The following is a 26,818-nucleotide window of genomic DNA, read 5'->3' as shown; positions in this document are numbered from 1 at the left end:
ATTTGTTTTAAATTGATTCAGTGATGCTGTCGATTTAAACGCTTCCTGAGGCTGAAATCAGGAGATATCTAGCTAATTGCGTCTCTGTGTCACCTGTGATTACCTTTCACTTATTGAGTGCTCTCTCTCTCAAAACACCCCATTTCAGCTGAGAGAGAAATTAGAAACCTGCTGAAAGCGTGAAATGAAGAAAAAAGGTCCTTAGGAGCCTTACACATGGTTTTTCGTCTGCTCACTCTAGTAAATATCGTTTTGCAAATCAATAAACTCATTTGTTGCTGTGTTTAATAGGCTCTGCTTACTGATACTGTTTTAAAATGCATGTGTCTTAATTTATGAAACTTAATTCATTTGCAAATTTGTTTTGTGAGCACCGAAGTGCAAATGAATAATGCATCAAGCGAAAAGGCAAACTGTGAGAAAATTATAGGAAGGAAGAAGGGATGTTTTTACTGAAGAATTACAAGTTTAGAAAGCTTGGGGTAGAATCAGCTGTTTAGAACTCAATTAAGAATGCATTTTTAGGTCCAATTCATTTCTTGATTTTCACTTGATTATGAACTGAAGCATGAAACAGGATGAAAAAGGCTATTTGAATTTGAAATTAAGTAATGCAAATATTTAAAAAAGCAAAGAAATTAATATAATTACAACTAGACTACAACATGTAATTTTTGCTTGACAAATAAGAATCTTAAACTAAAACAAATATGTGTAGTCTGGAGGTTATATAATACGTATAGATAGGTTCATATGTCTAAATTTAACGCATGCAAACAAGTTTCAGCTTCCACAGCTCATTTGCTTTGGAACTGCCCCAATATCTCCTGAAAAAAACAAACAAACAAAAAAACATGGTACCCCTGACATAAATAAACTAAAGTCAAGAATTACAAAATAGTTTACATAAGAAAGTAAGATGTCAGTGAAATTGAGCAAATACCATCCTTGTTTTTCCTAGACAGCAATAAAGTTCAAATTGAGATTTTCTATTCATAAGTGTTCTTCTTGGGAGATTTTTCAGTTTCTGTGGAAAGTCTGCAAATAATATTTAGAAATTTTGTTATGAGCTCAAATATAAAATTGTTCAAGACCAAATAATGAAAGCTATGTTATCCATATTAACTGTACAACTCGGTAGTCTTGCTGTATGTAAATAATTATCTCATTTTTGTCTATTTGTCTTTCTCCGAACGCATTATGAACATCTCAGACAACGTTAATACTTAAATGACAATAATTGAGAACTTTATTAAAAGAAAAAGAAAAAAAATAATCTGTAAATATTAGATAAATGTGTCATTATTTACCCACCCTCATGTCATTTTAAACCTGCATGACCTCCATTATTCTGTGGAACATACATGAAGATATTTTGAAAAACTCTCTGTTCAACAAAAGTCAGTGAGTTCCAGTGTGTGACAGAATTGACATTCTGTGAACTATAATTTTAAGAATGAATATTATTGTAAAATGAATCATTATTGCAAAAATTAAGGATTATTAGAGCTAATGCTAATGCTAAAATGCTATTTCGGGCTTTCTGCTTGAAAAAATGGCATGTTACTTGCTGTTTCTTTGTAACTGTTTGTGAAATTTACTAGTAATTTCTGAATGAAGCTGTTTCAAAGTAAATCCTACAACAATTGTTTTTCAGTGTAGGTTTAGGGGATAGGAATTGTCATTAGCTTAGAATAAATGCTAGAATGGAAAGTCCCCACCGTGTAAATATTTTCAGATTGTACCGCTTCTACATCACACAGATGTATCTGTTTGATCTTCTAGTCCATCTTATGATGGCCATACTCTGATAAACATCATACACATCGCACCAGCCTTCATGTACCAAACACACGATGGAATACTGGCGAACAAATGCATTCGTGTTTAGATTTACTGGTGGTTGTGAATGATAATGAGTCTCTAAATATCTGCTTTATGGGGTGTGATCCTTGCTGTGTGGATGAGTGAGAGGGAGCTTTTTCTGTTGATATACAGACTGTGAATATACAGACCATCTATCTCGACCAAATAGCCCAGCACAGCTTTACCCCACACTCTCAAATGCTGTTTGAGAGCCTGCCGGCAACGCGTTCAGGGGATATGCCTCATTATTCCTGTCTGACTCAGGTCTACAGTCTCTTATTGCTTTGTTTTCTTATCAAAAAAACTTTTGAACCAACACAGCTGACGGGAGGGCAAAGTTTGCCAATTTCCTGGATGCCATTATTCATATATACCACTGCAGTCAGAGGTGCGTTATTGGGATATTTGATGAAATAATGACCTTCACATCATAAAACTCCTGTAGCACTTTTATTTCTAGAAATGAGCTAAAGCTGCACTTTGTGTCAAAACACATCATTCTTTCTCATCAGGTACATCCAGAATTTGAACTTTTGATCATTATATGCTCTCCTTCTGCTGCGTCATGTCCTGAAATGAGCCATGCAGCCCGAAGCCTGTATTTCATCTTTATGATCATAAAACTCCTCAAACTCTGACATCAAAATTAAAGAGGAAACTGACACAAAAGTTCTGTCACACAAAAATACAAAACCACAAAACCTAAAGCTTTGTTTAATCTTATATAATGAACAGTTTTATTTAGGGAGTCTATGCTAATGTCCATGAATTTCCGCTTTGTCCTCAGGGGACCCAAATATTTGTTCCTATGGGAACAGCAACCTTTATTTATTTGTGTTCTTTTTAAATAAATTGTCTTTCATATTAATATCAGTCTGTTCTGGTAAATAAGGCAGTTTATAGACAGCTATTAGTTACAGAGACAGAAGAACGTCGCTCTCTAGCGAAGGATTCATAATCTTTGCATGCATTCATAAACTATGAGGAAGCATCAACAATATGGCACAATATTTTACAAGCTGTCTCATGAGAACAGTAATATACATCGACCAGACACTATGTGTGCATTTAGGAGCTCAGTGAAAAACAAACGGCAAGATACATTGAGTCCTCGACAGCAGATGAACTATGAATGTTCACAAGATTCAGGTATTTTCCACAGAAATCCTCTAATTAAATCATGAACGTGTCAAAACACACGAGGGGCGTGTAACATCAATAGCATCTTTTAAACTTGGTGAGTTTGTGGAATGCTTGTTTGAAGTCATCATTGAAGGCAGTGTAGATGACTGGATTGATGAGCGAGTTGAGGTACCCCAGCCAGGTGAACACATCAAAGAGCACAGGATGAAACCAGCAGTCTTTACAGACCCCCATCACCAGCGTGAACACGAAGAACGGGAGCCAACACACTATAAACGCACCCAGGATAATCCCAAGAGTTTTGGTGGCCTTCTTCTCCCGAGCGGCACAAAGACGCTTTCTTTCCAGCACGCTATCAGCCAGCTTCACTTTCACACTGTTTGTGAAAAGAGGAGACCCTCCTCCCCCACCTCCACCACCTCCTCCTCCTCCTCCTCCTCCTCCAGGATGAAGCTGTCCCTCTTGATTAGAAGTGGAGTTCAGCGAGCAGAGCGAAGAACCCGCAGAGTTTTGGATGAGCTGAGCAGCAGTGAACCGTTTTCCGCTGGTCGCTGGCGTTTTGAAGATCCTGGAGCGAGCCGCCACGTAGATACGCCCGTAGAGAATCATCAAGAGGACCGTGGGAACATAAAATGCGCCGAATGTGGAATAGAGCGTGTAGGAGATCTGGTCGGTGTTGACCATGCACTCCGTGAGCTCCTCGTGGGCCTTCGCCTGCCGCCAGAAGAGAGGAGGCAAGGAGATGGAGACCGATATCACCCACACTACGCCGATCATCAGTGCCGCTCTCCGCATGGTGCGACGCTTCGAGTATTCTAGAGCATCGGTAATGGCCCAGTATCGGTCGAGTGCGATCACGCACAAGTGCAGAATGGAAGCCGTGCAGAACGTTATGTCAGATGATAGCCAGATATCACATACGATCTGACCCAGAGTCCAAGTCTTACTGACCGTGTACACAATGCTGATTGGCATGACTAAAATGGATACCAGGAGGTCTGTCGCTGCGAGAGAGCCTATTAAGAAGTTGGCAGGGGTGTGAAGTTTGCGTGTGAGGAAAATGGTGGCAATCACGAAAGCGTTGGACAGAGTGGTGGCCAAAGTGACGATAGCTAGCATGGCAGAGATGGAAATCTGTAGGCTGAGGAGTGTAGCGTCATCCCAGGACTCCAGGGTTGTGGGACTGACTGTGGCATTGATGACGAAGAATTCATCTGAGCTGTTCACCAGATCCATGTTGCATGGTTCACCAGCACTTCATATCATCTATGGATGATTCTTTGCACAAAGGATCAATTAATCCATGAAAAAATCTTGGGTAAAAAAGTAATTTAGTTTGTTAGTTGTAGATACTGGTAATGCTTTGCCTTTGTGAAGGTCATGGCTGATAAATGTGAGCAGTAATTCATGGCTAATGTTTTTTTTTTTTGTGCAGTGTGTTGACGTGCACAGAAAGTTAAATGCAACAGAACAAACAAGGAAGCAGTTTTAACCTTTGCGTTTGAATTTGAGATATAAAAATATTCCTTTAGCCCTTAAATCACTGCTCATTATTTTCTTTATGGTCTCTTATTCTACCATGAGAACAGAAGATCCTTCAATTTCGGCTCTTATGAACTGCTGGAAGACTTTTTAAATTATTCTCCAGTTGGTCTGCAAAGGCTTTGCTGTTTCAGACTAATGAGACAGAATATTCCTTTATTTTCCTGTAGATCCACTGATGGCTGCAAATGTTTTATAGAAAGGTGTACCACAAGCTGTACAAATTCTTGTTTTGAGTATTGTCCTCAAGAAGGCGTTAGTCAAGATGAAAGGATTCAATCCAAATGAAGATCTGGAAGAGAAAAAAGAAAGAGAATTAAGAATGGGAATGTCAGAGAAAACTTTATGATTTTGGTCATTACTTTGGGTCAACCGATTATTGGCGCCAAAATTAAAAATTTGTATAGTTAGGTTACCCGTTTCAAAACTATAAATAATTTAAATAATTAAATTAAAATAATTTAAAAACATTTAAACAAAGTTTTTGTCAGAGCCCTTATTATTCTTAATTTTGACATTCATTTTCATTTTTACACCAGACAAATATATCGGTTCAATATATCGGTTGTCGGCCTACTTGATCTGTAATTATCGGTATCGGCATAGGACCTGAAAAACACATATTGTTCGACCCCTGGTCTTTACATACACAACAGTTAATCTTTAAGAAATATACTAAGAAATTATGACTGCTCAAAATTGATGGAAAACATAATGCAGAATGACTCTGTAACGTTTTGCCTTGAATGCCAAAAATTTTTCGCAAAAGTGTCTATAAATGGGAATTTAATGTTGTATAACATATAATTAAACTAACTGTACAACTGTATAATATGTGTAAAAATGATAATTATATGTAAAATGTACAATACATCATATTTAAAAATAATTTCTAATTAAAAATTAAGTAATACATATACAATTATATATGTAAAATTAGAAAATGACCAAATTGAGAAAGAAGAAAGAGCCCTTGCAGATTAGAAATATAAGACAGTGTTGAATGGTCGTGAATCAGAAGATCAATGTACAATTTAATGTTGGTTTTTATTTATTTTATTCATTTAAATTAGTGCAGAGTAGTTAGCTAGCTTTTTCAGTTTCCAGAGCTCTTAATCTTCCTACACACTATTTTGCAGCATTACATGCCTGAAGTGCTTGAAAATATTAAAAAGCAATATTCACATTTTCTTGCACAAACCAACACACCATAATAACATCCATTGTGAATGCACAAATCAAGATACTTGCTCACAAATGGAATTCATTATTTTTCTGATATCTTCATTAAAAAACCTTGTAAATTCATGTAGTAAGTTTTGCCTCCATTAACATATTTCTTTACCCTTGGCTCTGCTTTTCAGACTCAAGCTTTGATTGATGAGTATCTAGAGTATTATAGAGCCTCGAGGGGAAACCTGTCACCAAGGAGCTTCCAGAGTTCCCGAGTCTGACTAACAATGTGCCATGACACCTGCAAGCATTCTGGTTCTGGCCTGGTGGAAAAAAGAAACCAAACCGTGGAGCTCACTCTCCTGCCGTCAGGTCACACACATCAGTCACGTCGCCTGCCATCATCTTCACTAAAACATTAGCTGTTTCCGCCTGTGTGCTGCAGAGCACACACACATTTCCTTTTCTTCATAGTTAGATACACGTACGTAGGGATATACATATCTGAATATTTATAGAAAAACCTATTGCAAATCATAGCAAAACATGTCATGTCTCCTTACATGTCAAACTAAGTGAAAAAAATAATAATAATAATAATTGTGGTGCAATTTATATTCTATGTGATGCTTTTAGGGCCAAGCATTCAGATTTGAAATTGAAATTCTGCAAGGAAAACATGTCCACTGCCCTTCATGTATAAAACATGCCATTTCCGTACTTGTAATTGAAAGAATAAAGGTCATACATCCCAACAGCACCAATAGTGTTGGTGTACCTAGTAGCCAGGATGAACGCAGAGCATCTCAACAACAAAACTGCAGGTTAACCCAATACATAGTACAAAAAAAATTGCCATTCAGGGTTCAGTGCAAGTTAAATTCAAACGACACATATTTGTGGCATAACATTGATTGCCACAGAAATTAATTTCCACTTGACCCTCACTTTCTTAGAAAAAAAAAATAAATAGTTTGGGATCGGTAAGATTTTTTAAAATGTTTTTGAAAGATCTTATGCTCACCATGGAAATACAGCAAAGCAGCAATATTATGAACTACTATTAATTTAAAATAACAGTTTTCTTTATATATTTTTAAATGATCCTTCAAAAATCATCCTGATATGCTTTTGGTGCTCAAAAAATATTTCTTATTATCAATTTTGAGAAAAACTGCTGAGTTGCTTAATATTTTTGTGAAAATTGTGAAATATTTTCCAGGATTCTGCGATGAACAGAAAGTTGAGCATTTATTTGAAATATAAATCTTTTGTAATATTATAAATGTCTTTAGTGTCACTTTAGGTAAATTTAACGCATCCTTGCTGAATAAAAGTATTCATTTATTTAAAAAATCTTACAGAACCCAAACTTTTAAAACAATACTCTATACTATGATGTAGCCTAAAACAATATGAAATGCGCCCAGCATGTGAGAACTGGGCAAAGACTTCTAAATGTGAGTTTCAGATGTTAAAGGGGATTTAAAATCTACAAACTAAAGAACAGAAGGTAGTGCTGTTGTTGTGGCTTGTATCTCTGTGAAACAGTGTCATCATTAGCATATACTTCATGTGAGACGGCAGGAAACAACAGCGGATTATCTCCACACCAGCAGATCCAACGGGCTGCACGCTAATGAGGCCAACCCGAGGGTATTACTATGCTCCAAATGTTGGCCCAACGTTTTCTCTACTTTTTGTTTGGTTCTGTGTAATTGATGAAAGTCAAAATAACAAAATTAAAAACCCAGGTCAATATATCAGAAAGGAAGGAGACTTTGAGACTGTCAGGTTAATTTAACAACACAAAATGTCTTGCCACCTATTATTGCAAGTACTGACCGAATCCTCACATATACTCAAACGCACATAACATTTTAAAATGCCTTAGCACTTTGTAATTGTCAACTTATATTTGTCAATTGTCCGGTTGGATTTTTGTGTGTTTGACTTGACGGCACAGACAAAAAGAGGAAATAGCGTAGCACCAAACACACATCCAGAATAAAAAAGGTAAATGCCTTCAGGTGCATAGATCCATATATATAAGACATGCACACATAGAACAAAAGCTTACATCAATTTAAATCTAATATGCAAAAGTGTGAAGTGCAGTAAAACATTTTCGGGTTCAACCCAGTTTTACAGCACTAAACTTGGCACTTCTTGCACTTTCTATATGGCTTCGGATCTTCGTTCTTGAAAAGAAAAGAAAAAACTTTTTATATGATAGAAGTCAATAGGGTCCAATGTTGTTTTGGACCACACTTTATAACAGTTGAAGTATTGTTAAAATTGTAATTTTTTGTTCTGCAGAAGAATATAGCATGAGTGTGAGGAAACTGTGATAATATTTTCAATTTTGGATGAATTGTCCCTTTAATTGTAAAAATAAAGGAAGCACAGCTTCTGCATTGCATGCACGTACCAACTAAAAGTTAAGTATTAAAATCTACCCATGTGCTGCAAATAAAAAGAACAGAACAAATACAGTTATAGCGCTACTTAATGGAGTATGAGAATTGCTTGTTCTGTGAGCAGAAAATGGTCAGGGATGAGGGTTTATTTTTATTTATTTTTTTACATTCAATTAATCTGCCAGTGGTTATAAAATGAAACAGACTGGGTCTGGATGTTATTGAACGATGTCAGTCTTGTATGTTTTTGAGATGTGTGTCAGTGTTTGAGTGGCATATCCTTGTATTTCTGTGTGAGTACTTGTATTTTGTGTAACAAATAACTCTAACCTGAGCTCTACTGACAGATAACAATCTCTCACACAAAGTTTTCATATCCTCACTCATATCTGAGTCTGGCTGGAGAATAAATCTTGTTTCCTAGCTCCATCCGTAATAAGTTAAATCTAAGTTTTCCGATATTTTTTATTTTTTTGTTGTGACAGACAGATAGACTGGGGACCATTTAGTCAAAGTGACATATTGCTTTGAACAACTTTTTGTTTAGAAGGTCTAGGAGTGAAAGCTCTTTTCCAACTTGTTTCAATTACAGCTGCAGATAGCAAGCCAACATGACTCAAACAACAAATCATCTCTTGAAAAAGAGCCAATTAATGCACCAATCAGCTGACAAACAAAATGTGACAAAAAGTTGAAAATAAATTATTTTTAAAAAAGAAAATTTTAGCAACAATGTTTTTGTTGCAGACAACAATTTATTTATATTTAAATTATATATATATATATATATATATATATATATATATATATAAATATAATTGTTCATATTTAACAATTACTCATTTAACATTTAAGCTTTCTTTAATCAACAACAGTATTACAAATAATTAAACTCCAATAACTGAACTCCATTAAAAATGTTAAGTTGCCATTAGCTGATCCTTCCAATTCGTATATATTTTATGAGGTGGTTACTTCGTACAAATTCGTATGACCTCACTCGCACAAATTTGTACACTTTGTGAAAAATCATACGTGATTTTACGAGGTGGCAAATTGGAATAGGAATTCATAAGAATGACCACCCCCACCCCCGTCACAGAAATTAATCCAAATCTTACAAATTAGGATGTACGAATTTGTACAAATTAGCCTCCTTGTAAAATACTTAAGAATTGTTTGTGAGATAGCATCATAACAAATCTCCAATTTGAATGACTTAAAAAGACCCATGACCTCAGCATTGGCTTTGATAAGTGAGCAGACCTGAGGTCCTGAAATCTCCTCAACATGCATTTATACAGGACATGTTTTGGAGGCAATGTGACTTTAACGCATACACTATAAATGTTTTCTGTCTTCTTAGATGCAGCTCAGATGTGTAGGAGGAACACTGGTTGAGAGTTAACACAAACCATTTTGCCTCTTCCACCACTCTGGATGATTCACCAGGTAAGTACCACCATTTCAGACATTTTCTGTTAAGAAGCACCTTTTGTGGGCATGTGATAGCAGAACTACTATGAACCGTAGGAGTTTGTGATCCACTTCTGGAAGGTACGAACAAGGTTCGAAGTTGTGCTAAAGCTTTTGAATTTGGGACTGTGGTGTTTCTGTACCCTCTGTAGAGGCGCATGTGATCTGATGGGAATTGAGATGTTAATTATTGACTTAATACATTCAGACACTTTCCAAAACTTCAAAAACATTGTGTTCTTTTTGAAGATCAAGCTGTTGTGAGCATAACTGTGGCCTGAGGGCAGAGGAACTGTCATTGTCAGTTTAATGGGGTGAGTTGGGCTGGGAAGTAGTGCAAAGGCTGCATTAAAGGGTAACATCTCTGCAAAATTCTGCTTCACAGGGGTCTGAACCAAACCTTCATGATCACATTACCTATGAACTGACAAAATATTATAAAAATACACTTGAGAGTCTTTGAAGGAAAAGAGTTTGGATTTTTTTTTTTTTTTATGTTTCTGAAAGAAGTCTCTTATGCTAACCTGGCTTAATTTATTTAATTTTAAAAAGGTAATATTGTAAATGTTATCAAAATTAATTAAATATTATCAAAAATATCAAGTTTTCTATTTGAACATATTTTAAAATGTAAAGTATTCCTGTCATAGAAAAGCTCATTTAAATCCACTATTATTCCAGTCTTCAGTGCGAAAAGTTCAAAATAATTTATTTTACATTGAATTAATTTCAATTTAAAATACATTAAATAATTAATGTAAAAAATAAAGAGTATTCTTGTAAAATGTACTCCAAAAATCTATGTTCTACAGTGTAGTATATAATGTAAACTATATAATTTTGTATGGAAACATTCCAATCATTCAAACCTAGATGTTGAGGGGTTTCTACCCTTATGAAAAAGAAGTTTATTCAAGTGTGCTATTAGTATACTTCTTTTAAACTAAAAATAAGATAGTATACTTTTAGTCTACACTTTATGTACTACTCAGAAATGGGCTTTATGTACTTCTCAGAAATATACTTAAAATTATATTTAAGTATACTTGACTTATACTTAGAAAAAGTCTAAATATATTTGAGCTATACTTGTGCTCCAAGAATCCATGTTTTCATTGTTATACGGTAGGGGGCGCTAGTACACATCTTCTGTACAGAATTTCCAAAAACAAAACAAGTGAAGAAGAAACCAAAACAACAGATGCTTCCACCTGTTAAAACAGCATCAAAACTGTGTAAGGTTATGGAATAAAATGTCATCAATGAAGAGGTAATAATGACTGTCAAGCTTTGGGGTGTTGATCGACTTCATCTACATTTTGATTATCATTCTTTTAGTCTTTTTTTAGCTTTTTGTTCAAAATGTTGTTTATTTCTTTATTGTTTATTTATGAAACTTACCCACATTCAAGTGTTTTAAAAAAAGAATGCATGAAACTAAAATTTTTTTGTTTTGTTTACAAGCAGATACCCTGTTCTTTCTTTTGATGTTTTGTATGTTCAGATATTCATGCAACAAAATATATACAAATTAATACCTAAATAGGGGCATAGTTGTATACTTTGATGTAAAGTTCACTTAAAGAGTATACTTGCAGTATAAAACTACTAAACTAGTAGTTTACTGAGACTATACTTCAAAGTGTACTAAACATGCTACTACAAGTATTTAATTAGTAAACTATCAGTATACCGATAAGTTCACTTTTAGGATAGTTGCAGTACAAGCTAAAAACTTTGATGTAAACTAGTTGTGTAAAAAAGTTCAAAGTTTCTACTGTTATACTTAAAGTATACTTAAAAGTATACTTTTATATACTAGAAAGTGGGCCAATTTAGTCACAAGGAGTATTGAAATAGTACACTTTGAAGTATACATTTTGGTAAGGGTATATTCATTTAATGCAAAAGCAAGTGTGTTCTGAATGTGGCACATTGGTAAATGGTTGCCCAAGGTGACTTTGTCCTGTATCCTTAAGGTGACTGCATGTCTTAGACTCGTCAGTAAGTATTTATGTGCTATACTTTTTCATTTCTTACAAGAAGTTATAATCAGGTCTAGGGATGGGTACCGAAACTCGGTATTTAATCGGTCTCGGGGCTAAATTATGAAAGACCGGAGTATCGATAAGCTCTGACGTTATCGGTACTTCTGTCGGTATTGGGAGAAATTAAGAAAACACACATACATTTATTGTTGCTCTCTCTCTCTCTCTCTCTCTCTCTCTATATATATATATATATATATATATATATATATATATATATATATATAATGTCGCCAGCTGTTTTTATGTGCAATAATATTCAAACATTTGTCTATGATGCATTTTTGCTATGCGCAATTCAGAAGCCAGATCGCGCTCACGCCGAGGAGCTTCAGCGCACGCAACATGAAAGTCCTGATTAATTATGATAGAAGAGAGAACCAACTATTCAAACATCTGCTCACACTTTAGGCCTGTGGCTGTTATATTAAGCTAAGTATATATATATTTTTTTTGATTTTGGCTTCCAAGGATTATAGCCGCATTTCTTCTAGCACAACCCCCTTCCCTTCATAGCGGCGCGGATTCGTTCCTCCGAACCAAAACTTAACATCTGAATCAGCTCAATCAGTGATTGTTATAAAATGCCGTCTTTACTGTTGCTACATTGCAGGACATATTTGATCGTAAAACGTTGAAAGTACAATCTGCTGTTCCCCAGGCTGAAATGTGTGTGTGCGCGTGTGCCTGCGCGGCGGCGTGCTCCAAAACGGACAAGCAAAGTACACTTTGAGCTTCGGGCGCGTCGAAATAAAACACAAAAATATGGCAAAAAATACACACACAATGTGTCAAAATGGCCGGTTATGAGAGTCTTCACTTTTGTTTTAAGTGGACGAGAACAGTTGGGAGAAAATCCGATGCGTGTTAGTATATTGTCTTAAAGTGTCAGACTGGAGCTTGAGCCATCAATGTTAATCAAAGAACAAAATGCAAAGAGAAAATCACCCACAGCTCTTAATCTGAACAACGTTATAGCTTTAATAAACATAAATCGATCAGTACATACAGTGAAAACTATGCAGTGCTCATTTACATTTGATTACTTTTGTAACTATTACTTACCTGAACATTAATATTAGTAGACCTTCATGGAAAAATGAAAGCACTGTTTATTTCATTTCGTTTGTGTGTTTGTTTTATTGTATTTGTCAGTTTGTTTTACTTTGTTTCTTTGTTCATGCTGTTACTGTATCTTATCTTATATATAAAACACTAAAAATACCTGCACACTGGTGCATTTACAAATTGATGAAGTGCAGGCATTTTTAGTGTTTTATATACATAAGATAAGATACTGTAATAATATGAACAAAGAAACAAAGTAAAACAAAAAGTACCGATAAGAATACCGTTAAAGTACCGGATCGATAAGCAGTATCGATAAGAGTAGTAATACCGTTAAAACCTTAACGATACCCATCCCTAATCAGGTCAGATCTTCACACTTCCGCAAGGACATCTGTCTTTTCTTCTTTTCTTCCACTCTTTTTTTTTTTTTTTTAAATGGTAGTTGCTTTTATATGAAAGCCTTTGCCCAGTACATACATTGTAAATTTTAAATGTAAATGTCTGTGTCCAACAAGTAGGTCAAAAATTGTAATACAAATCTACCCAAGGCCCAACTGAGAGATTCTCTGACCTTTCTCCACACATTTGCATCAAAATAGCACTGAAAAAAAAAAATAAAACCTTGGTGCGAAGTATGCCGGCAGGCTTCCCATGTCTCTTTGATACTGTTTGACCTCCTTCATTTTTGCCTTTCAACATCATCTCCTCCCACTCTTGCCCTTGTTTTTTTGTTTGGTTTAGGCTGTGAACTTTGTGAAGTTTTGAACAGTGATGAGTAGACAAGTGGTATTATTCAGGGTGTTGATGTGTGTAAAAGCATACCGATGTAGAAATAAGTACAACTGGAGACATAATTAAACAACCAGAGCTTCCTGAGAGTTACTAATTGACTTAAAGTTACAAGGGCAATAAGGTGGATCAGGACACATTACGAGAATTTCGGTTACTATATTGCGCCAGTGTCACTACAACTAGAATTAAATTATTTGTAGAAACTTATCTGTAATATTTTGGTACCAATTAAAAAAAATATATATAGAGTTCACAAAAAAAAAAAAAAATCTGTCATCATTTACTCCCCCTCGTGTCTTTCCAAACCTGTATGACTTTCTTTGTTTTATGTAAAACAGAAGACATTCTGACAACAACATGGACTTCACTGTACATTGTACAGTAAACAAACAAGCCTTAAAAAAACAAAAAAATAGTATTTTGCGTAAATGTAAGTAAAAGATAACAGATGTCTCTTATTTTTAAAGGTTAAATACAAAATCAAAGATGTATTTGTATTATACGAAATTATATTATTTTCTAACACACATAAATAGTTTGCTAAGAAATGAATACATTTTTTTGATCACTAATATAATTAACTATCTAAAAAAATATAATTGAAAATATTGTCAGAGAAACAATAAATCTGAACTATACCAGCAGAAAAAAAGCATTATTGTTGAATTTTATATATATATATATATATATATATATATATATATACACATAAGTATTGGAACAGTAAAGACAAAATTGCTCTGTTGGCTGTAGAGTCAAGACATTTACAAATATGATTTAAAGATGAATATGAGACAAAACGACAGAATGTCACATTTTATTATTAGCCGTTTCAACACATATGTTTTACCAAATAAAAAGAACAGCACTTTTAGAGTTCATCCCACTCATTGATGTGAGCATAAGAATTGGGACAGTTGAACATAAGGCAGATATAAAAAAGATTAAAAGCTATTATTTAGTTTCAGATCCCTTGCGCACAATCACAGCAGTGAGTCTGTGACCCAAAGACATCACCAGACTCTTGGTCTCATCCTTTGAAATGCTTTAATGCAGCCAATTTCAATTGTTGCTTGTTTTGGGGAGTTTCTGCCTTTACTCTCCTCTTCAGCTGGTGAAATTCATGTTCAATTGGATTTAAATCTGGAGATTGACTTGGGCAATCTAAGACTTTTTATTTCTTTGCCCTTATAAATTCCTTGACTGAACTGGCAGGGTGTTTTGGGTCATTGTTCTGATGCAATATGAAGCACTTCCCATCTGGTGGCATTTTCTTGAATATTGGTAGGCAAGATGGTTTTGTACCCTTCTAAATTCATTCTGCTACTGTCATCATACATTAAGTCATCAGTAAAGTTGAGAGGGCCTGTTCCAGAGGCAGCCATGCATGCCCATGCCACGACACCACCTCCACCATGTTTTACAGATGAGTTTTAAATTTTTGCTTTCCCATCACTTAGATAAAGGTTCATCTTTGTCTCATCGGTCCATAATCGGTCCACAGTTCCAAAACTCTTCTGGCTCACCTTTGTGCTTTTTTGCAAACTCTAATCTTTCTATTTTCTATTTTTGGTGCTGGTCAGAGGTTGCATCTTGCTGTGTAGCATCTGTAATTCTGTGTCAAAGTCTCCTGAGGACAGTAGATTGTCAGAGCATCACCCCAGCTTTCTGAAATTTGTTGGTGATTTTACAGACACATCTTTTAGGATTCATTTTCACAGCTTTTATGATTTGTCTGTCATCAAATACTGTTGTTTTCTCAGCCGATCAGGTCGTTGTTGGTTGCTGGTGTCGCTGGTGGTTTCCAAACTCTTGATTTCTCCATGCCCTTTGTTTTTGCTAGAGCTCTAATTGACTTCCTCTTTTCTTTTAGCATCCAAATTGCTTGCTTTTCTCTAAAAGTCAACTCCCTCATCTTCATCCTGGTTTGTGTGTGTCATCATCGAATGCAAGATTCAGAATGCAGAAGTAATGGATATAACTGATGCGACACATTCCCTGCATTTAATATCTGAAGAATTAATGCAACAGGACACAGCTGATCACTTAGAAAGACCTGTGAGGCAACTGTTCCAATACTTATTCTCACATCAGATAGAGGGATGAAACTCTAAAAGTGCTGAACTTCTTAGCTGGTAAAACATCAATGTGTTGAATCACCCAATAATAAACTGACATTCTGTAGTTTTGTCTCATATTCATCTTTTAATCATATTTGTAAATGTCTTGACTCCACAGCCAACAGAGCAATTTTGTCTTTACTGTTCCAATACTTTTGGAGGGCACTGTATATATATATATATATATATATATATATATATATATATATATATATTTTGGAGGGCACTGTATATATATATATATATATATATATATTGTAATGCCTGGTCGGGATCAGGATACCACACACACAATTTCCAGACATCCTGGCGCCGGCTGAAATAAACATCTAATATACCCATAAAACCAGGATCCGCCATGGTCTCCCGAATCTCCAGTCCCGCCATGGCCTCCCGAATCTCCAGTCCCGCCATGGTCTCCCGAATCTCCAGTCCCGCCATGGCCTCCCGAATCTCCAGTCCTGCCATGGCCTCCCAAGGCCCCTGATCCGCCCTGGAGGCTTCCCTGTTCTCCTCCCTGTCCTGATCCTATGCCAGCCTCCAGGACGCCCGCCCCCCCCCTCCCCGATGTTACTGTTAAGGTGCGGGACGCACCTACCGGGAGGGGGGCGATATCTGTCACATGTCGGTTTTCCTTTCAGTTCTGTTTTGACCTTATTTGGTAGTTCCTGTTCTTATTTAGTCAATTAGTAATCATCATTTAGTCTTTGTCACCTGTGTTTGATTAATTATCTAGTTTGCTCCTTTGTTTCCTGTTTCTTTATAAGCATTCAGTTTTGTCCCAATCCTTGTCGGATCTTAAGTTAACATAAAGTCGTAAGTGTGTTGAAGCTGATTATTAAAAGATTCCTTTTTTGTTTACACTTTTGTCGTGCGCCTTTCATCCACAACCACTGACCGTTACAACCGCGTAATGTATAGAATCGATATATGTGTTTTGGTTATGCAAAATTATGTGGTGTTTGGTTTCGGATGAAAGCTGATTTCATGAATAATAATATTGTGGTGTGAATGAAATCTTATCTGTTTTCATTAATGCATATTTACAAGACGAATAGAAGTTTGCTGTTATAAGTCTTTATGTGATAAAATAACTGCGCAGATAATGTATGCCCACGAAACTCTGCAGGGCGGGGCTCCGCCCACAGAAACACTTGCGATTGGATCAAACACCCCGCAGGAAAGAATCCGATTGGATCAAGCGCCCGGAGGCGGATCCCAAATTGGCCCGTTAAAACAGATGCACAACTGGAAAAAACGGGTTGGAGTTGAAAACTGAAAAGGAGGCTCACGCACGCCTCGCTCGTCTCTCGTTCTGCTCACGCTGCAAAGCGCTTCTGGCCTCTAAACATCACGGCGGAGCCTTGCAACTGAGACCAAGACTCAGTTAAACTTCGAAAGAACTTTAACTTCGGAAGCTAAAGACCTGAATCGACTTCCTGATAGCTTCATCGAGTCAGAACGAAGCCATCCAACCACTGAAGAGTAATCCAGTGACGACGAACCACGAGCAGCCAATCCGCACGCGGTCCGTCTCGACCTGAACAAAGAACTGAACTCGATTGGAGCACAGACAGTAAGATAACATCCCTTGAATCTACTGGAAACTGGTGATATATCTATCTGTTGTTTAAGAGTAAAGACAAAATAATTCTCTGTCTATGAGTTCCCTCAGGTTAAAACGAGCATTAAGTTAGAACCTAAGACTCTCTTCAGATCCGAACAATTCATTGCAACGAATGTGTGTTTATGTCTTTTGTTTTGTGTTGTCTAGTCAAGTAGTGTGTTAGAGTAGTGAATAAACTTTGATTTTATTAAGAAATCTCTTGTCTGTGCTATGTGATTTTGCATATCGTAATTATTTGCCAAAAAGATCGCGTTTTACCTAAGCTCATAAACCTGAGAACTAAGTTAACTAGTTGTTTATTTTGATCGTTGGCCGCGAATAAAATAAACAAAATTGTTAAGAGATAACTTGCTGATATTAATGCTTGCTGGACAAGTCGTTAATAAGGTATAAGTTGGATGTTCTGATTAATATCCATTAAGCAGATGACCATCGACTCGTAAGAGTGGTTCCCTAAAAGCTAAAATAAAATAATAATGTGGGAAATTAATTAATAGAATCCTACAATATATATAGGGCAAGTGCTAATTTGAACTACCAACAGAAATAAAAAAAAATTCTGACACACATAAATTGTTGCTAAAGCTAAAGTCTTTTTTTTTTATCAATAACATAAGTTAAACCATTTAAAAACTGTTAATTCAAAATATTGACAGGGCAAGTGCATATCAGAACTAACAGGAGAAAAAGCATTATTGTTGATCCCTGTAAGGTAATGAATATGGGGAAAAACGCAAATCAAAAACAGACAACAGCAATCAAGTTGCGGTCTGGTACAGTAATTGACACACAAGCACAGAGACTACACTGTCAAACAGCTCAGTGCATCTCTGCATTTGTGTATGGAGCTAGTCAAATTGATTTTTCAGTTCTAGTTGTCTTCACTGAAGGATTACGATTCTAGCAATCTCCAAGGACCAGTTCAATATCGGCGTGCAAGCATTGACCTTAATTTGTAGAGCTCTATGCAGTCCTATTGAGTTTCTAAGGTCCAGGGTAAACTTTCATTCAGCAGTAAGGTATATGGTCACACAGGTTTATTCAAATGGAGCTTTAGAGAAGAACCAATAAATGCATGATGTAATGAGTTATCTGATCGGTTTCTCTTCTCTTTACATAGAGCAGTGCTTTTATTTCTGATAATGCAGGCCGTGAACCCAAGATTGCTCCAGAGGGCTGGCGCTGTAATTACTGCACCGTAGGTCACATTGGGTTGAAAAGCATCTGGTAGATAACAACCGATTGAAGTGATATAGAACTCTTTCTTAAGAAAACAGTGCTTCGACTCTTACTGCAGTGTTATCACATCCCGGTGGTCTTTCCAATCAAATAAGTGCTCAGCCCTGCAAATATATTTTCTTGCCCCTTCAACCTTTTCACTCTTGGTGTGAATGTCCTGTAGATGTGATTCATTAGAACTCTATGAACCCGGCCGTTAACAGAGGCCAAGAATGATAAGTGTGAAGGGGTTTTGTTGAGGCAGGACGGTTATTTGCTTTTCTGAATTAAATATTGAAGACCAGGTGAAGTGTGTGGCTTGGGTTTGAAATCTGGGATTCGGTCCAAGTGCCAGAGACTACGGGCAACGTGCTCTGCATTTAAATTATAGTTTCAAGAGCTTTATGATCACGGGTCAAATATCGTCAGAGTGACACGCAGAGTCTGTGAATATCAATAAACACAAGAGTATAAACCCACTTGTTCATTTGTGCTGATCAATGTATCTGGGAACGATCAATATTAATGTAACTTAAGGCTGATTTAACTCCTTAAATGGTTGTGATTTAATGGTTTTCCTAAGTGTGATCTATAGAAAACCTAGCAATTATCTACAGGCAAAGCAAATTCGATTTTACAAACGGAACGATTGTGCTCAGTACAGTCTGAATAAAAGACATTTTCTTTACAGTTGAAATAAATGTGTCAGATACAAGGTATCAACTCTGCTTTGATCTGTTCATAGGAAAGTCCTCAATCACCTCAAATCTGGAACCTTGCTTTGCTGAACATAAGATACTATTTGACTCTCATCGGCTGTTCAATCAGTATCTCCACAACTCCATAGAATCCAACAAAGATCCAAAAGCATATAGGAAAAGATTGAAAACGCAAAGATTCTAGTCCTGCGATATTTTAAAATGTAGTTTGGCGTCTCATCAGTGTTAAACCAGCTAAGCCGCAAAAAACCCTAAGCCTCACAGTGTTCATGTGATTTTCATCTGTTGCCTTCTTAAACCTTCACTAATCATATAAACCTCTGACTGAAATTACATTGCAGAACTCAGAATCCCAGGCTAAACAGTTAGCACTCCTAAAATAGCTCTAGCAGATAAGTCTTCACCGTTTCAATCATAAAATGTCTTTAACTGTTTGAGGGTAGCTTTGTAGTGAAGATGTTTTGAAGCAGAGTTGAAAATCTTAAAGAAACAGTTCACCTGTCATCATGTACTCACCTTCATGTTGTTCCAAACCTGTATGACTTATTTACAGACTTCAAGTTCTTCTCAAGCTATGCAACAGATTTGTGTGAGGAACATGCTGACACTTAGGTCATTATTTACAATAATCTGCTGTATATGTGTCACGTCAGGTTTGATTGACATTGTCAATAAGTCAATGATGACATATTTTGTTTTGTTTCTTCCACTAGGATAGCAAATGGCTTCAGAAGATTTGGAATAATTAACAACTCAAATGAAATAACTTCATGATGTTGTGTGGAGCTTGACAGTAGGAATTAGGGCTGGGTAAAAAATATCGATTCTCCGATTTTAATCGATCTTCAGTTTAACGCAACGATATCGATTCGGGAAATCCCCGAATCGATTCTTAATGCGCGTGCTTCACATAAGAGGATATGAATATTCATCTCTCGTCCTGAAGGTGTCACCATCTTTCGAATTGCTCCACTAAAAAAAACAACTGTGTGCACCCTATTATTAATGTAGATGTGTATTTCAGTAATAAACTTAAGTAGGAGAGTTTCAGTTACCAGCATTTATATTAAAATATGGATCCCATGTCTGCAAAACTAACATTTTAAATAAAATCTTGATAGCTAATCTATATATCGAATCGAATCGAATCGAAATCGAAATCGAATCGAAACCATAAAAATAAGAATTGAATCGCAGAATTGGTCACAATACCCAGCCCTAGGAATGCACCAATATTACAATTTTGGCATCTACCAATTAGCTAGTAAAGCTGAAAAAAAACAAAAACAATAGTTTTGAATGCTACTGTCCAATCAGCACTATTACCGGTCGTTTTGAGCACAGATATGGTATGGAAAAATGGGAATTCATTTTAAGATTTGCTAAAGACTACATTTAAAAGTGTTATTTATTATTCTTTTTATAGAATCAACTTTTTACTTATTAGTCTTTTTACAGATCAACTTTAAGCAAGTGTTAGATAATAGAAAAGGATATCAAAATTAAAAAAGGGGAATTGAACATGCAATATCAGTCAATGTATATCCAAAAAGAAATATAAAAAATTGACCAATAACCTATATGGTAGATATCATGCATCCTCATTGACAGCCATCAGTGCATTTTTCAACTATTTCCGCCAATTTGCTATTTGTGAAAAAAGTCAGTCTTGTAATGGCATGATGGTGAGTAAATGATGATTTTGGGTGAACTATTTCTTCAAGCCTCTCTGCACCGTTCTTCTCCCAAGCACCGAAACTCTGGGTATATCATGAAACTGGGGCCAATCTAAGCACATAAGGTGAAGAGGTAATCTATACCATCTGCAGTAAGGAAATAAAGACCAGAGATCATAACAAGGTAAGGCTGACTGTCCTTGTCAGATAAACGCATAGCATTTATTTCTTTGAAGCATGTTTCGAAGTCATGTTACAATCTTCAAAGCACATGTATAGGGAAAAACAACCACTGAATTCTCTCAACATTTCAACATTTCAAAAATAACGGAAAACATGTTTTAGCCAAGGATCTTTGAAACACAGAGACACCTCTGAATGCTTGATGAACACGTTGAGTTCCTCCATCACGTCAGGCTCCACAGAACACAAAGACTGCAGTGATATGCAGTGGAACCTGGGAAGTGATGAATTTTTAATAGTTCAGAAGAACAACATTCAATCATCTCTGCTGAGAGCTTAGCTGGCACTGAACCTAAACCTGCTGAATCAGGTAACAAGATCACCTGTCTTTTTAAAAAATGAATTCAGCTGGATTTGACCTGAGTTTAAATTAAACCACTTATGAAGGTCAAGACTTGTTCCAAACCTGAACAGCTCAAGGTGGTAGAGATACAACGCTGTGGGATTTTCTCCTTAAGACTAACTCTTGCTGTATATAACAATCTGGCCCTCAGTGAGAAAAAACCTTTTATCCGCTTCTCCACCAAGATGTCTATTATTTCTACCCTGCAAGGGAGTGATGGACAGAACCTTTTAAAGGGTAATGATTTTTTCCTTAACGCCAAATTTGTCTATAACACACACACACACATACATATTCAGCAAGGATATCCTCAAAGATATCGCAAAAAGCATCGTGAAGTTGCATCAGATGTGTTGAAAGAGAGCTAGAATTGAAGAAGACCTTGCTACAGCAGAGGTGTTATATATTTAATTCTGTTAGTGAACAGTAAAGCGGGACAATCCTTGATGCCTAACACATGCCATTATGTGTGTTAGCGAACATGCCTGTGTGTGTGAGTTAAAGAAAATGCAGAGATTGTTTGTAATGCTTCTGTGTTGAACGCACAATACAAGATAAACCCTCAGAAGTCACCTTACAAAAGCCTCAGCACTGCACATATTATTCACAGACTGTATTTGGTCAATGAGTTGATCTTTTAGTCTCTCATGTCTTTCAAAACAAATATATGATGTTCTTTTTTCTGTGGAACACCAAGAAGAAAGAAAACCCTTATTTTGTGTTCCAAAATAAATACATTTAATAAACTTGTTGATTAATTGCTCAGTGCCATGCTGTTTGAACAAAAGTAACTATTAAAGCAACAACAAATGCACTCAGAAATAATTTCAAGTAATTTTTTTAGAACCCTTCAGTGGTTTTTAAAATAACCAGGAATATAAATTTAGTCAAGTATAATCAAACCTGGTAGTATACCTCACATTACAGCAAGATGTAGAACGACATAGTAACTTCAGCAAAACACATCAACTACGCAAAGTTGTCAAGACGGACTTTTAATATGTTTTTTATGTCATATTTGTTTCATGGGTAGAAATTTACTGTAATAACTGGACAGAAATAGAACAGAGAGGCAGTAAATGCTAATGATCTGGAGGTAGTTATATATTATGTAATCATCCATTACAGAGTAATGAACTCACACACTGGGGAAAAACAATTATAAAATACGGATGACAGCTAGAGAAAAAAATCATATCTATCCACAAATATGAGTGAGTTCTGTAGAACAGAAGGTGAAATTAGAAATTAGAGTACTTTAAAAGTTATATTTTAAAGCCGTAAGGCCAATGAAAAATAGAAATATGTCAAACTACACAAATATTATGAGGGAATATTGCGTATACCTTGTCAGTACGTTCTTCCTTTAGAAAATCCCAGATTAAAATGGTCTCAATGGGATTAAGCGAAGGTTTTTTTTTTTTTTGGTATTGAGTTTAATATGTAGAACTCCAGAATTACCTCGACTAAGACACACAAACTTTGAGTTATACTTTTGATGAATTACAAAAAAAAAGAAAATTGGACTACTTTAATTTATCCTACATATACAGAAGATACACATGCATAAAATATAGGCTGCTTGTTGTTCCCTCTCTGTATGTCTAGGATATTACATACCTAGTCTATTACAGTCTATATATGTAATGTAAATACATGCAAATAAGATTCATCAAACACACATAGCCAGTTTAATCAGAGGTTTGATAGCAACTATGCAAATCTCAAATGCAAATAAAATGATATATATAGATTTATTTGCATGTAAAATTTGCTACCAAACCTCTAGCTACACTGGTCACCGCTGACTAAACTGACTAAATATATTGAAATGATCTCCTAAATACAAATACAGCCAAATACATTTAAATGCATCCCTGAATCTGTATTGCTGACAGTGTCTTTTGTTAATTTACAGGGTGAAGACAAGCTCAACCCCTCTACTAAATCCAGGATGAACTGGGTTCAGTGTGGGACTGGCGACTGATGAAAATCCCAATACCTTCTTCATGCCAAGTCAATTTCACAGGCTTACGCACATGTTTTTGGAAAGAAAATGACATACGTTTTCACACACTGACACCTAACAGTCCCATTCTGAAGTCCCATTCCTTTATTCTGAATGTATTAATATATTAATGCACATACATTTAGACATTTGACGTTATCTTATCTTATAGCAAAATAAATATTGTGTGCAGTTAACTAAAGTGAATTATAAAATATATGATTACCTAAAATCTACAGTAATGATGATTACTATAAAACCCCAAACGCATAACTACAAACCATTAAGATTATGAAATGAATCCGTGTATATAAAATCCCCATCTACCTGCCATGACTAGTTATCTACTAAAATGAAGACCTGAATTGCTTTGATTCTCCAGAGATGTTGCCAGGGTTACACAAATGCAACCTGTGATACTGAGAGACACAGACTCATGTTTCGAGCAAAAATGCTCCGTATATGTGTGGAATGAGCTTCAAGGTATATTACATATGGAATCTGTACCATCTCTTGCTATGTTTAAAGATAATTTAAAGTCTGTTTATATAGAACAGTGTACATGTTTTAATAACCGAATAGGATTTGCATTGTTTTTTTTTTTGTTTTCTTTTTTTTTTTAAATTGTGTTTTAGGTTTGTTCATTGTGTGGTGATGTCTATTTTTTGGTAAATTTGTCTTTTGCTGCCTATCTTGACCAGGACTCCCTGGTAGAAGAGATACTGTATCTCAATGGGACCTTCCTGGTTAAATAAATAAATAAAAAGTGCCAGGTCCTCTCCTCCCTTCCCCAATCTCCTGCTTTCTACCTTTAATCTCAGTATAATTTATCTCTTTCATTGATTTCATATCGCTGGAGATGGACAACCATCCTTAGAGAATACGTATATGGAACATAAGTGTGGAGTCAGGTTTTAACCTCACTGTGAGGACCAAATGTAACTACAAGGACAGTAGAACCTGAAATCACCTAGAACATGGAGAGCAAAATGTGCAAAAGGAAACCGGCTCAAGAAATAAACTAAATGATGTATTAATATAAAATATAACCATGTAATGTTTGTTTGAAGGTTAAACAGTTAGTTTCTATCCAAAACCATTTCTAAATTAAAGCTAAAATGAGTTGAAATTTAAATAGAAAATAGATTTTAGAGACAAACAAACATGGTAAATCTCAAAAGAACAGAGAAGAATATATTCCTCCCACATGCAAAACCTTTGCAACAGAAAAATGAACTTGACTCAGCATTGTGGTAATTAAAAAGGTAAAAAACATGCTTCAAATGAGTCACCACAGTAAACTAACATGTCTCTGTATTTCACACTGGATTAGACTTACAAAGCATCATGTTTCAGAATGCCTATATGCAATTATTTCTCACATTTATACATCAGGTCTGGTCATTCAGGCAGGTTTGGACAGAGGATTTGTTCGGAGAGGTCACAGCTATCTGCTGACGAATCACGCTGAGCTTTCAAAGAGGCAACACATATGCTTCCCTTTCACACCAGCTATCTGTCCATCTCACACACTGCAGTTGTGCTGTGTGTGTGTGTGTGTGTGTGGTGTATTGGCATGAGAATCAGTCAAGGGAGGGTGCCAAAGCGGGAGAAAAGAGACGAGAGCAAGGCAAAAAAGTGAGAGGAGAAAAGAGCAATTATGCATATGTGATTGAACGACATTGCCGTTCCGTGAGCTACAGTGACCAGTAATGCTCTGTCTTTCATATATTATCACACCACTGCTGAGAGTTTATACATCCTGATAGACTGTAAAACTCAAACACACATTCACGCTGATCATGGCCATGACCTTTAACAATCCATGTCATCCATGTCAGGAACGATGCCACACAGACATTCAAAAACTCAGCCTGATGGATTGAGCATCACACCGCAAGGATAATTAAGGCTGTTAATTAACACCACAGAGGGCTTCCTTCATTTTAAAAAATATGTGGTGGGGGGTGTTAGGAAAGAAAACAGGAAAAAAACAAAAAAAACATGGTCTGACTCTGTGCTGTGAGCTTTGACTTTCAACAGTGCTAAAAAATTATTTAAACAACCTGCAAACACAATATTAAACCAGCAAACCCATTTAGGCTGTGTTTTTGGCAGGGAATGCATCTATAAACCATCTTCTTGATGGTGCATTATGAGTTTCTCGTGCTGATGTTTTCTACCTGCAGTTTGCCTCAGGTTTGTATTGTAATATAAATCATGATACTAACTGATTACATGATATGCTACCAGAGCACTGTTCTGCTAGAAATTCCAGCTTAAGATGATATCTGTTTTGAAACATGATACCTGTTTCAGGTAGCACGATCACACCAACAACACAAAACCCTGCATGGACTAACTACTGGCCATTACACCAGATAGAAACCAGCAAATGTTCCAAAACACAGTATTTTTAACAGAGTTCAGGACAGAGAGGAAACAAACATCACCTCAAGTAATACACATTCAAGCATTTACCCTAAAACAACAGGCTTTCTATAATGTGATAATTTTTGTTAACAAAATGAACGTGCTAAACATGAACGTTTTAATTGACCTACTGACATGCATAAATGTTGACTGAGATTTTAACGTTCAGAAATGAAACGAGAGTCACTGTATTCTGAACACCCATCGTTTCGGATCCAGACTGAGCAAGATATGGTCAGGTGTTTCAAAAACTTACCAAGCTGAAGTTGCAGGTTTTCATCATTTCATCACGCGGGAGATTTCAAATCAAAGTTACCAGTCCGTTTCAAGTCGAATATCCAAAATAACTTTTACTTTTAAGTCGGTCATTTACGCTTTGCATATAGCTGTGCGTTGCGCCTTTCATATGGTTAAGGATCATGCATAGTTACACGAGACTCCAAAGCTAGATGAGAACACACTTTATAGCGTAGCCTATATCACTTAAAAAAAGCACCAAAAGCTTTGTATATATGATCACCACTTGAGAATACATATTATTATTTGATTTACTTAGTGCGCGAAACATCGAGTACGCAAGAGTACACTGTCCCGTTTTGTGCTGCTGTCCTCTCTGTTCTCTTTCTTCATCCTCTCTCTCTCTCTCTCTCTCTCTCTCTCTCTCTCTGTCACGCACTCGCACCCCCCCCCCCCCCCCCCCTCTCTCTTTCTCTATCTCTGAAGTCCTGCCGCAGCGCTCCTTCTACGTTCTCTAAGGTCCATCAGTAAATGTCAACAAGTTTTTGAATCTCTTTGAAAGCCTTTCTTTCTAACGAATCTAATTAACGAATAGAATATTAAACGTTACCTTCGCACTCTTTCCTCTGAGACGCGCAATGAGAGACAGCCAGCGGCTCCTAC

The 26,818-nt window shown here is 36.1% G+C and overlaps 1 protein-coding gene across 1 annotated transcript; it reads right to left on the bottom strand.

The window, feature by feature from the left end:
* Positions 1–2,305: 2,305 nt before the first annotated feature.
* On the bottom strand, positions 2,306–26,554 carry LOC306886417 (5-hydroxytryptamine receptor 1D-like). The gene is made up of 2 exons (XM_079443506.1): positions 26,175–26,554; positions 2,306–4,843 (listed from the first exon to the last, which is right to left on the bottom strand). Exon 2 carries the CDS (start codon positions 4,243–4,245, stop codon positions 3,082–3,084), a length of 1,164 nt encoding a protein of 387 aa, XP_079299632.1. The 5' UTR covers positions 4,246–4,843; positions 26,175–26,554; the 3' UTR covers positions 2,306–3,081.
* Between the last annotated feature and the right edge of the window lie 264 nt (positions 26,555–26,818).

The sequence above is a fragment of the Barbus barbus genome (assembly GCF_936440315.1).
Source record: "Barbus barbus genome assembly, chromosome: 20".
Lineage (NCBI taxonomy): Eukaryota > Metazoa > Chordata > Actinopteri > Cypriniformes > Cyprinidae > Barbus > Barbus barbus.
The sequence above is the reverse complement of the archived record's forward strand: the minus strand, read 5'-3'. Positions and strand labels throughout refer to the sequence as shown.